At 41.7% G+C, this 13551-nt stretch overlaps 1 protein-coding gene across 1 annotated transcript in view; it reads left to right on the top strand.

Annotated features, from left to right (window-relative positions):
- Positions 1-13551, top strand: part of astn1 (astrotactin 1) — a 419969-nt gene that overhangs the window by 192895 nt on the left and 213523 nt on the right. The window contains exon 16 of the mRNA XM_037788021.1: positions 8652-8779. Coding sequence (XP_037643949.1) covers positions 8652-8779 — 128 coding nt within the window. The remainder of the gene's footprint in view (positions 1-8651; positions 8780-13551) is intronic.

Raw genomic sequence — 13551 nt, 5'->3', positions numbered from 1 at the left:
CTGAGAGGGGATGGGAGCGGCTTGTCGGTGGCCCTGATTGGTTCTTATTGAAAGCTGCGAGTTTATCCAGCCACATAGTCAGGGGGATGTTAGTGAGGAAAACACAAACAAGTGAAAGGGGTTGTTAATCAAAAGTTTCCTATTAACAAAACAGGTTGCTGCTTCACCTCAGCTCAGACTAGAAGAATTGACTTTTTTTGAGGGTAAGTTTTGACAGTTAAGCAAAAGTTCTTTGAACTTTAAGAGAGATTTCACAAAATGAATTATTACATCCTCACAGCGCCAGATGGCTGTTAAATGTTACATGTCATCATCCAAGAAAATTAACTATGAAGAATGTCAGACGTGACTGCAGCGATAGGAGCTCGGCCCATGTCCTACATAGCGTGCATCTAAGAGAGAAACACAAAACATCTCCAGCGAAACAACAGATTCACTCGTTACATTCTACATCTGTGGGCTTTTGTAAACTGAAAGCTGAGAACGTGCATAATTGCTTTCAGCAAGAAAATGACTCTAGTGTCAATAAAATCCCAAACACTCTTGTTTTCCATCATCTTGCGAAGCGAAACAAATCTACCAGCAGGCAAATGAAATGTTTCAGTATGAGTTGATGACACATGTGTGACAAACAGAGCAGCGGCGCTCTATATTCCTCTCTTTTTTAGCATTATTCTGCATTATTCCACTCCAGAGGCTAAATGTATAAACAATGTGTGCGCACAAAAACCATGCCATTTCCCACACGTAAACTGGTATTTATAAAAAGAAGAATGTGCCGTGACCAGACCTGAGACCTGTACTAGGAAGCAGGATTTGGGGTTAGCGAGGGCGTAAACTTCAGGGTTAACCCTTCAGGGTTTTCAGTCCTACGACGGTGGTTCACTTCTTACCGAGGTAGATCGCCATGGTAACTGATGCTGAGATCAACTGGTATAAAAGTACCGCCTTCTGACCAATCAGAGCTCGGTGTGCGGATCGTATGATAAAATTACAAAAATATGAAGAAGTTATAATAGTCATAATCCAGGCTAAAAGCAACACAGTTTAAACTGATAAATACAGGAAGAACAGCTGGATTTATGCTATGGGTGCTTACCGCTTTAAATTGTGTTTTTATATTTATTTTTTTACTTGCTCTCGAGTCTGTTTCACACTGCCGGAGTCGGGGACGCAGCTGAAAGAAGACTGAAATAGTCACCTCATTACCAAATGGCATAAAGAAGTATAATCCATTCTATTTAAAAGCTATTTACATATCACTGCCTCATCTAGATGACTATATCTGACTTTTGAGTATTACATTACGCATTCACACATCGGCAATTTTTTTCTTTTGCCAGCTGTCCTTCCTGCATTTGGCAGCTTCAACTGTGTTAATGTTGGTCTGGATTATGTGTTTAACTTCTTTGTATTTGTGTAATATTATAGTTTGTAAAATATGCCGCTCTGCTGAGAGTAGACTTGTCCATGTTTATGATTGATCACATGCTGCAAACACCGCCCCTTTCATGTGAACGCGCTCAAAGCCAGATCGAGAAAACCCTGTGTTGACTTCCCGAGGTCATAACCACCGTTTTAGGACTGCTTAGCGGGATCTCGTTTGTTAGGGCTAGTTAAGCCAGATAACGTCAAGATGCCCTGGGTATGTTGAACCCACTTCGTAGTACAGGCCTCAGGCGTTCACACTGTTTTCTAGAGATAACTGCAGGTGATATGATAGATATGAAATACACACGGGTGTGCCCATTCGGAGCGCAGGTTGTTTAGAAACGCATGCCAGTTCGGAGCGGGCCAACTGCTCGGCCACCAGAAGTGCTGCTTGCAGCGTTGCTGAGTTGATCGCTGTAAAGGCCTGCTGCGGACGACATGCTCATAGAGCCCTGAAGCCCCGCCCCCGCTGCTGCACATGGCTCTATTGTTCGTTTATTCAAAGTTCATTAATATTGTGTATCCAAATTGCACCAACTTTGACACTGCACATCCTTGGGTCCCCAGCAATTCACCCGTCAAGTGTAATTAGATCGGATGATGAAGGTTTTTTGAGATATGCGAAGGACATACCCACACAGAGACAGACATTCTTTGCTTTATAGTTCAATGTTAATGATCTTTTCATTTGATCCTGAATGGCGAAGTGCTGTGTGAAGTCTGTTTCAACACGAGCGCTATAGATAAATCATCGATCGTCCCTCTGATGTTAAATACTGATGCTTGAGATATTAATTAGTGGCATCACAATCTGTGAAATTGAATGTTTTTTCTACATCCGTTTATTGCTAACTGTCATAGTGGAAATGAGGCGCCCGGTTCCACAATGATTTATAAAACAGGATCAGATGAAAAGAATGCGTATGCATATTTCTGTCTTTGTGCATACACACGGTTCTAGTCATAAATCTACTCTTAGTTTTATGCATCGTGAGCCTCTGGGGCCAGATGCATCAAACTAAGAGTCGTCCCCAATATCGTGCCTTACCCTTCACCCACATCAGCAGATCACCTCCAGCTAACTTTATGAGCCTGATTTCCTTCTAATTACCCTCACACCGCGGGCCACGCCACGACCACGCAAATGAAATGTCAATTGAATGATGGTATTTGACACAACTGCTCCAACGTTGTTTCTACTCCAGCCGCTGGCGTCTGTTGTTCTCAAGCTGTGACTTTCCCAAAAGCAACAGTTGTGTGAATTGTAAATAATTGTGTATCCTTTTATTTTCACAGCTTAGGCACTGAACACGCTGCGTGATTCAAATAGTACATTATGCATGGTGTATATTAACAGGAAAGCTGTCACCAGTGTGAACCGTGAGGACCTGGTGTGCTTTTGTAATGTGCCGCTGCAGTATGTTTTAAAAGCGCAAGGCTTTTACCACTGCTTTTTAAATAGAAACACACTTGCCTGAAAAGGGGCATCAACTGAGAAGAACATCCATTTAGGCTAATTGAGATGCTCTCTGGATCTTATTTGCTTAATATAATAGCTGGTGTCAGATATGGTTACTGGCAGGAAATATTCTCAGCATACAGGAAGTGGTCATTTGAAATTTGAGAGTAAAATAAACAGCAGCAAATGAGTAATTAATTCAGAGATGTTTAGACTCGCAGCATGTTTTCTCGCTTCTCTCGTGTCATTGGTATACTTGTGTAACCTTACAGACCAGCAGTGGTGGAAGAAGTACTCAGATCCTTTACTTAAGCAGCAGTGGGTAGAAATGGAGCAAATATGATTTAAAAAAAAAAGTTATTTTTATAAAACTGTCACTATATCCTGACAGTAGTGCATGAGACAGGTAATCTGAAAAAAAAAATCATATGCCTCTCTCGTCCGCTGCTCCTAATGGAATCTGCAAGATTTCCCAGACCGGAGGAAAACAACCAGTCAGAGCCAAGGTGGAGCCTTGCCGTCTCTGAGCAGCTGTCAATAGGCTCGTTCGAGATGAACTGCGCCTCGCCTGGAAAGTAGATACGAGAAATGTGCCGAGGCTTTTCAGGTCGGGTATAATCTAATGTAATGTTATCTCTGTTGATCCAGTTCCTTTGCTTTCGTCCATGGCTGCAGAACACCTCTTCCTAACTGGACGAAGCAGCGAGCAAGCGAACATCAGAACCTGCTCCATGCGTCAGCGAACAGGCAAAGCGACGTGTCGCTTGTTTGAAAAATAGCTCGCCCTGGCTCTATTTATGCGACGTTTCGCGCACCTCTAACCTATTTAACAACGCTGACAGTAACTGGCAATTAATCAATACCACTCTTTATGTAATAAATAGTGACATTGCTCATAGTATATCCATACTTGCCAACCTTGAGACCTTAAAAAATAGAGAGGATTTCAAACCTTAAGCAGGGTCTGGAGTTTCAGAGACTTTGTTTCCTGCTTTCTGGTGACTTTAAAAAAGTGAAAATAACAAAAATAATGAGTACACTGCAACAGCATTTTTTTTGTTAAACTTTTGATTTTACCTTTAACTCCCAGGAAAGAAAACTGAATAATTCGCCCCTCTGGTGTGAACTTGGCGTGTGAATCTCTGGCATAAACTCATCTGTTTTTATTTATTTTTGCTCCTGCTCGGTTATTTCTTTCTCTTAGTTTTCTCCATTTCTCTCTCCTACTCTCACTCACTGAAGGTCCTTTCAGACACAACGTGACAACGCCACCACTGCCCTCTGAAACATGTTATTTCCAACGGCTTACGCCGCGCCACGACAGCTTTTCGCTGCATCGAGCAAAGCCCGACTTTGGGCGCTGTGGCGAGCGCAGCTTAAACATGAGTTTAAACATGAGCATTGACTGCTCTCTACCGCTGGGAAACGTCAATTGGTTTAGCTCTATTGTCGTCCGGGTGGAAACAGTAGAGATTATACACAATGTTCAGTTCCAGAAGTAGGCTAAGATAACGAAAACGAAAAAAAAGCGTGAAAATTTGCCATAAATCGGGAGAAATACAGGAGAATCGTGACCCCGGGAGAAAACCGAGAGAGGGAAATGGAAACCAGGAGTCTCCTGGGAAAAACAGGAGGGTTGTCTAGTATGGGTACATCTGGATAACTTTTTCGCGCTCCATTCGCCAGAGTTCGCTCGGTCGCTGCATGTTAGGAAGAGGTGGAATACTTTGAATGGTGAACACGCTGGCAGTACTGTCCTTAATCTCTGATGACATATCTCATTTTATGGTTTATTACAGGTAATATTGCATATTGGATTTTGGGACTGAATTCCATTGATGTGATGATCTGAAGGAAAAGAAGGCCTGCATGGCTAACGTTAAATGCAGTGGGATTGTGCAGTCCCTCCCCTCTAGCTGCACCTCCTGTAGCTCTGTTTGCGGTCGATTTGAAGTTATAAAGCAGGCAGACGTTGTTGTTTTTGATGAGGTTTTTCCTGCTAAGCAGATTATATTTCTTTAGAATATGGCAATGAAGAAAACTGAATGGCTTCTTGTCTAAGTGCTTGTTTGTATAATGATTCCTGTGGGTTTAAAGCAGTACAGTTTGTATAAGACCAATTTATCAGACAAATGGTGATGTGGGAGACAAGACAACCATTGAGTGGAAGAATATCTTAACTGCCTCAGTTTATGAGAAGCTTCTGGTAAACCTACAATTTGAAGCCGAGGTTTGAATCTATACGTACTCCTAAATATTTGTATTCTGAGACAACTTGTATTCTCTCTCTTGAGATGAGAATATCTTGCTCTACATCTACACTATGGCCTTTGGAGGGAAACAAAACATACTGTTTTTGACACATTCAATTGCAAACAACATTGGGAGGATAGCCATGATGTGACCTTCAACATAATATCTTTTAGCTTGGTTGCAACCTCTTCTGCAGTTTTAGAGTAGAGACATGGAAGAGAACATTCAGTCGGTTACCCAAACTGACCGTTGTAAACATCCATCACAGTTTACACACCGACTTTTTGTTCAATGAGGGAATATGTGTGCACCCTCTTTTGGTTTTATCTATGCAAATAGGACCCATGTTATAATACAAAAAGTGTCACTTAAAGTTGCACTAATCAGTATTTTCATATGAAGCCTGGTCAAATGTTTACGTGTAATGTGAGAGTGGCTGCTCATAATGACAAATCCACAAGGAATTATCACCTGACTCTGCAGTTCCCCTCACTTTTATACAGAGCTTTTTAGTGTCGTTTGGCTCATTGTTGAGGTATTTACGGTCTGCAACTTAAACACTTTTGTTTATTTTTACGGCTGTCAGCAGCACTGTTTCCAGTTGGAGGGGGCAGCTGTTTTAAATGAAAAACTTCTGATAAGCACACTGTGTGCTACCGTCTTACTACCAAATGGCAGACTGATAAGGTTTGTAACTAGCTGGTTAACATAATGAAACATCTAGCTTCTTCTCGGTGGAGACCAAATCTACGGAAGCCCTGAGAGGCAAGTGAGAAAAAAAAAAAATCTAGTGATCTAATTTTCTAAGTCTGATCTAAATTGTTTTCTCTCCTGTGTTTATGACTTAAGAACAGGTAACCTGTGACTTTGCCAGGATAATCTTTCTGAATTACTTAATTTTTTTTCTGTGAAACAGGAGGAAAAAACAGTTTTTGCAGGTGAAACTTTTGTTTTGTTTTTGTAATATTCATTTTGGCCTAAAAGAGGCTGAAGTGCACCGCTACCCCATGTTTTAAATAGAACTAAAAGCATTCGTGTTTTCTTCCAGGTGAGTTTTGATTTACACAACTTGCTAACACACAATATATGTACCTTGTGTTTAGAGTGCATGGAGGAATTAAAACTCACCTGGAAGAAAACAAGAATGGATGGGGTAGTGGTGCACTTTAGCGTCTTGAGGTCGACATGAATATAACAACAACAAACACTTAAAAAAAAGTTTTTTTCACCTCCCAAAACTTTCTTTCCATCTATTCTTCAGTCAGAAACACAGGAGAGAAAACAACTAACATCAGACTTAGAAAATGGATCACCAGCTTTTTTTTTTTTTTTACTTCCTTCTTTAGACTTCTGTACAAAATAGAGCTGCTAATTTTTCTCTGTGTCTGCCGGCAATTGATTCGCTGACTTGTTAGTGGTCGTCAACTTTAGAAGACTGTTATTTGTCAAAAGTGTGTAATTATTTAAAGGTTATTTAAGTCACGAAAAAAAAAAGCTGCAGCTTTCAGTGACAGTATTTAATAAAACAATAACTTCAGGCTGATGCAGCCGCTGATGTCCAAGGTTGCTAAGTACATTTAAAAGTGATGAGTCAGGAAAATAATCAGAGGACTATGGATCCTTCCATGAGTTAAATAAAGATGTATGCCCATCAGCTTTGGTCCAGAGACACCTGAATGACTTACGTTAGTGATTTATTGAAGTCATTGTGTTATGGAACCTTGTTGTGAGCCTAACTGGCATTGAGACAAAGAATGATGGACTGAACGAAATGAATGAGTTCAACCAAGAGTCACTCGCCGCAACAGACAAATGAGGACATCATCTCTCAGACCGAAGATGAGTCACGTCGCAGCGGCACCAACATAATGAAGAATGGCGTGCTTTATGTGAGACTTTGTCTCTTCAATACACCGCACAGTCCTGCATAATTGTTACTATGTATTGATTTTCCCTTGATGAGGTGCCAGAAATTGCTTTACACTGATGAGAAGAAGAATCTTTGATCTACTCTGTCCTTCCAGCCTTCATTCATCCTTTTCATTCATTTTCATCTGACTCCTCTGTCGCCTTTGTCTATCACCACCAGCATACAGATGGTATGATATTATATGTTCTTTTTCTTTCACACATTTGTTTTTGGTGGTTTTATAAATCTCAATCACTGTGAAACCGGGTGCCTGATTTCAATTCCAACAGTTGGCGATGGATGTAACCACACCCTTAAAGGGGACTAATCATGAAAATCTCACTTTCTCAGTGGTTGTGCACGTTCATTTAGGTATCTGGAGTGGCTACCAACCCACAAACTGTGAAATATGACAACCCAGTCAGTTTTTTGTGGGCTGTCTTGATATGATTCAACAAGCCATTCAGATTTGGCTCCCCTTCCTATGTCACATGCAGGCTTATGAGAATATATCGCCCACAGCTTGAGAACTACCTTTGCAATGTTGCGCCGTGTTACAATCCAATCCAATCAGAGCAGATTGTTTTTTTTTTAAGAGACAGGCACTAAAATGGAGCGTTTCAGACAGAGGGGGAATATAGGTATATTCAGACAGACAGTATGAGAAAAATTAAGTTTTTTTGAAAAGTAAGCATGTAAACATGTTCTAGTAGAAACCCGAAATGCAAGTATGAACCTGAAAATGAGCATGATATGTCTCCTTTAATTAGCCTCCCTCTCCAGTAGTCTTTAGATAACACATTCTCACTCCCAACTCGTCAATTACCACCGCTAGGTCAGTGCTCCTCGGCATCGGAGACCGTCGTACGAGGTACCCCTCGTGCGTTGTCAATTTATGCTCGTTACATGCATAGTGTCCTTTCAAAATAAACCTCCGTCTGCACAGGAACTTAGGTTTAGGCAACACAATCACTTAGTTAGGGTTAGGAAACGGTCGTGGTCGACGCTCACTTAACTGACCAGCGACTCACAGGACTGTGCCGACATGACTAACGACTGACGTGACAAAATAGATCAACGTTCCTTTTAGTTTCACACGGGACATGAACACCGGTCTCCTGGATGAAAGTCTGAAAGTCTTGTGTTTGTTTGACCCATCCTCCACACATCCCACCCACCCTGAACGGACTCTCACGTTATTAATACTACTCACTTGCTCCGACCGCCGAATAATGCCGCGGGTGGGTTTACTTTGGAGTCAGTTGAAAGCCCGGTTCGTCAAGTACTGTCACTAAAGGTGGCCTTCAAATTGTCAGTAGAGCAGAATTTTTGGGGAACTAAATCTTTTGTCCCTGTTTTATTAACCTCAAATTTAAAGGGAAACTGAAATAATTTGGATAACTGTAGCATATGCTGTAAATGTATCCCCTTTTATCCCTCCTTTTTACCTCCCCTTCATCATTGTTCCTCCTTGTCTCCTTTTCTCCATCCTACTTGCCTCGTTGCGTCTCCTTTTTCTCCTCTCCCGATGTCGGATGACTGAGTGCTTCTATCTCTAAACAGGACCTCCCATTTTTTTCTCCTCTCTCTCAACACCAGGCAGAAGAACTTTGCCCGAGGCATCGAGCAGCAGCTCCCAGATGGCATGGCGGTGGCGTCGGTGCCAACGGAGGTCCAGTGCCACGAGGAGCTGTCGGACCCCGTCCCCGACCCAGAATACCTCACAGGTATGAAACCATATTTCATAGTTCACTCTGCTAGCTCGCAGCTGTGCGATAGCACTTCATCACCGGCCTGTCGGAAATCCTCATTACTCAGAAAAAGTCAACTTCTCGGGGCTTGATAACCGACGTGGAATGCTGTTTGAGCAGCCCGAGGTGTTTACTTATACATTCTGACATTTTAGCCGTCATTTATAATGTGCGGGCGGCTTGCCATGGTCAGGGTGAGTGTGGGAAGTTACCCAGTGCTGCAAACTTAATTCATATGAGCCCCAGTGTAGATTTCTTAATGGGTCCACTCGGTTAATAATAACTCAGACTTGACCCAGGACCCAATTCGAGCTGGGTCCAAATTATATTCAATCTTACTGGGTCCCGGGAGGGTTGTGTTGCAGCAGGTGTTAATACGTTTGTTGATCCAAGTGGAGTCGCTCGTAGCTCTGATCACACGGTGCGTTATAATCACCACAGCAGAAAAAATGTGTCTTTTGAGGCAAGGTATCTTGATAATTGGTGCACAGGGCTGTCGCGTTGGAAGGAATTTCCCCTGCAGTGATAATGATTGGCTCAACAATGCGATATGCGGTATTATTGCAACTTTTTTTATTTTCAAACTACTTATTTTATCCTGATTTTAATGATGTATAAATAAGCTTTATTGCTAGGCTATTATTAGGTATTTTGTTTAGTTTTTTTATGACAAAGATGACAGTTTTAAAACAAATGAAATACTTGTATATTGTTGAATGCAGAAGGGAAAGGAGGTACAGCGTTTTTTCTCAGCTGGGGCACTTTGGTTGCATCTGATTGCTCTGATACGGAATATCAAAATGCTATCGGCCATGGCAATATTCAAAGATGACCCTTGACCTCTGACCTCAAGATATGTGAATGAAAATGGGTTCTATTGGTACCCACGAGTCTCCCCTTTACATACATGCCCACTTTATGATAATCACATGCAGTTTTGGGGCAAGTCATAGTCAAGTCAGCACACTGACACACTGACAGCTGTTGTTGTCTGTTGGGCTGCAGTTTGCCATGTTATGATTTGAGCACATTTTATTATGCTAAATGCAGTACCTGTGAGGGTTTCTGGACAATAGCTGTCATTGTTTTGTGTTGTTAATTGATTTCCAGTAATAAATATATACATACATTTGCATAAAGCAAGCATATTTGCCCACTCCCATGTTGATAAGAGTATTAAATACTTGACAAATCTCCCTTTTAAGGTACATTCAATATATACAATTGACTCAATATATAGAAAATAAGGATCTTACCTGACACCATGTCACTAATTCATAGTATTCCATCACATCATCATTACAGATATAAGGCAAACAGTTGAAATTAAAAGTTATTATTATTAAATTACAACCATGGCCTATTGGTATAGGAGATATATGACGCGTCGTGAGAACGCTATGAATTAAGATAAACTGAATCGGATCAAAGTGAATCATATCGAATCAAAGTAGTATTATATCGATCTATCAAATCGTTACCTGGTTAATTGCATTGTTTTTCGTATTGTATCGCAGACCATTTATCAAGATGTGTATCGAATCGTCTTGAGAGGGAATGAAGCACACCCCGACTGTTTGTCTTGTCAGGCGAGTCAGAAGTGAAAAGTAATAAAGCAAAAGAGAGCAAAAAGATTCCTGCTCAGGATTTGGACTGCGTTGAGATCCTTCACTCCCAGCCTTGGAGTATTGACCCACATTGCCGAGCGTGTGCTTTCTTTATTGTACTGTGTCAGCATAGTACGGCGTTGTCAGATATCCCAAAAAACACATTGTCAGAAATCAACCGGCTCCGTTTCTCTCAGTGCGACTCACAGGATGCTCGCATTCCTCAGCCATCCTCACCATCTGACTCAATAATGAATGCGAGGGGGAGAATAGATAGAACATTAGCAAAATCATTTGTTTCAACTGTGAAGTGCGTTGGGGGAGATGGGAGACGGGGGGGTGTGGGTGAGGGCGGGTTGTACCACCACAGTCAGGATTCATTAGTCGGTGGCCATCTCGGCCGTTCTCTTCATTACCAGTGCAGCGCGTGGCAGCGATGTTTGAACAGCATACAGCCATCCTGCGTGAAACAGCTGCCATTAACACAGAGATGGAGAGAATAAAAAAAAATCTTGGCTCGCTATACATCAAGTGATTCCAGAAGGCCAAAGATTTGTGTCCGTCCATCTGGACGCCTCGTTATCTACTGGATTTGACCTCACTTCGTTTAGCTTACAGTGTTTGGCTCTAAATGTTTGAAATTATGCAGAGTAATCATATATTATAGTGTTTGATTGACTAGTTGGATAAGGGGGGTAAAAAAAAAGCTCCATGAAGAACCACTCCATTTTTGACGGACGCTGAAAATAATATTTCTCTTATTATTTCCCAGTGCTGGCATTTAAGTTGTAGAACATGCAGGACTTTTGTAAAGAGCAGGCATCTGTAATGGAGAGGATATCCTCCCCCTGCTCTGCCTGCATAAGTAATAACCCTTTTCTTCATGTCTGGAGTGCGGTAGAGAGCACTACAATAGAGAGCGTGGAATTAATAATTATATTTCAGCATATTTTCCTGGAAATGCTTCATTCAGGCAGCCTGCTGGCTAAGCTTATTCCAGGCACCTGTGTAACTGCCTCCGAATTGCCTTACAGCGTGGAAAAAGCAGCAGATTGCAAGATGGGTTTATCGCTTGTTTGTTAATATAACCGCGGCGATACAAGGCGAGTCGGGGCAACAATTCAAAAGCACATCATTCGAGGTTACGTCCGAGGTGATGGACAATCAAATGGCGACGGTTTCTGCAGCCGTTTATTGGACATTTCAGAGGATATTAAAACCGTCTAATCTAAATGGAACTTCTGCTGTCACGTCCCCGAGCCCCTTGTCCCCCCCTCTGTCTCCTCTCTGTCCCCCCTTCTCTGTGCACAGCTCAAACCTTTTTTATCCCTACATCGCCCCTGGGCTCACAGTGCACACAGACCCAGAACAGAGGCCGAGGCAGCAGCACTTCCTCCTCTCGTGCGTCTGTGTTGGGCCTCTGCTGCAGCAGCAAGCCGTGGGCTTTTTATTGAAGAGTAACATTATGAATTGAGATATCATTTCAAAGCATCCAGCAGGGTGCCACAGAAGCACACAGTGTACTCTGGGGCACAGTGGTGCAGTTTTCCACTCTGTTCCCAACCAATGCTAGAAGTGAGCTGACGCCTGATGCTCGAAGGGGCACGGAGAGTACGATGTGGCGGTTCAAAGAAAAGGGGATGTGGAAAGATGTGACAATCCAGCATATAGAGAGCTATATAAAGAGTAATAAACGTCACATCTGGACCAGCCTCGGTTCCACTAGCCGCACTTGCTATCAGAAGTTGAAACCTTTGTGAAGTTAATTAGGTTTAACATTAATTTGTTTTTTAGTATACAAAAAGAACAGCTCCCATGAATTAAAAAACAACAAACATTGTAATTAGTTCTCCCTTATTTGTTAAATCCACCTTTACTCTCCTCTTCTAGCTGTTATCTCTGCTGTTTAAAATAAACAAACTTGTATCTTGAAGTTTCCCTTCAGCTCGCTAAATGTTTTGTAAAACAACCAAAACTACATGATGATACAGAACTGAAACTCATTTCCCTTAACGGCATTTTGAAGGTGAACATTTTAATTAGCCACCCACATGTCTTTTATTTTGATTTCTCTCAACTTTCATTATTAATATAATAACAAGAAATTAATTCAATGGATACATTGGATTTATAACAATACAGGAAAAGCTTTTACTCCAGTGATGGTGGTGAATATAAAATGTAAAACAGATTGACTGTTGCTTGACAAAAATTCAAGGTCTCCTTACTGTTTTTTGACCACATCTCACAGCCTTCCTCAGCTGCTGGAGTGTGCTGATTTATCATGAAGATAACTCCGTTGCCACGGTAGTCGGTGTTACTGGTGTGAACGCGGTGTAAACGCGGTGTAAACGCGGTGTAAACGCGGTGTAAACGCATACACAGATTACATAACTTGCCCACCACCTCAACCGTTGTTTAGCTTTTTTTGGGGTCAAAGCAAAAAAAAGCAAAAGTGCCTATTTGGCAATGTTTTGGATTTAAACCAAATGCTATACGGGAACCATAACGTTAATGAGGCAGTCGCTGTGCAGAAGATGGAGCGGTTAGCTAATGTGCGCGGCGCCGGGTGGAAACCTGCAGCCCCACAGTGAAAGCTCGAACGTAGAGGCCAGACACACAGCCATCCCTATTCTTCATGTGACCTCCCTACCACAAGGAACTACCGTTTACACCGTAAAGAGGGAACGTTCTTGCTACATACAAGTGAAAGGAAAAAATTCTAGTGATCCATTTTCTAAGTCTGATCTAAATTGTTTTCTCTCCGGTGTTTATGAGTTAAGAACAGGTGAAAAAAAAAGTTTTTGCCAGGATAATTTAACTGTTTGTATTTGTAATACTCATTTTGGCCACAAGAGGCTGAAGTGCACCGCTAGTTTTAATTTGCATAACTTGCTAACACACAGTATATACTGTAGCGACATTGTGTTTAGAGTGCATGGATAAATTAAAACTCACCTGGAAGAAAACAGGTGGTGCACTTCAGCCTCTTGTGGCCAAAATGAGTATTACAACAACAAATACTTGAACACAATGATACTGGCAAAACGTTTCCACGTTTCACAGATGAAAACATTTCTTAAGGAACTTACAAAGATTATCCTGCATGTTAGAACCGTTTTTGTCCACCTGTTCTTAACT

Source organism: Sebastes umbrosus, chromosome 12 (assembly GCF_015220745.1).
Source record: "Sebastes umbrosus isolate fSebUmb1 chromosome 12, fSebUmb1.pri, whole genome shotgun sequence".
NCBI classification, from domain to species: Eukaryota; Metazoa; Chordata; class Actinopteri; order Perciformes; family Sebastidae; genus Sebastes; species Sebastes umbrosus.
Note: the sequence above shows the minus strand (reverse complement) of the source record. Positions and strands in the feature narration are given on the sequence as shown.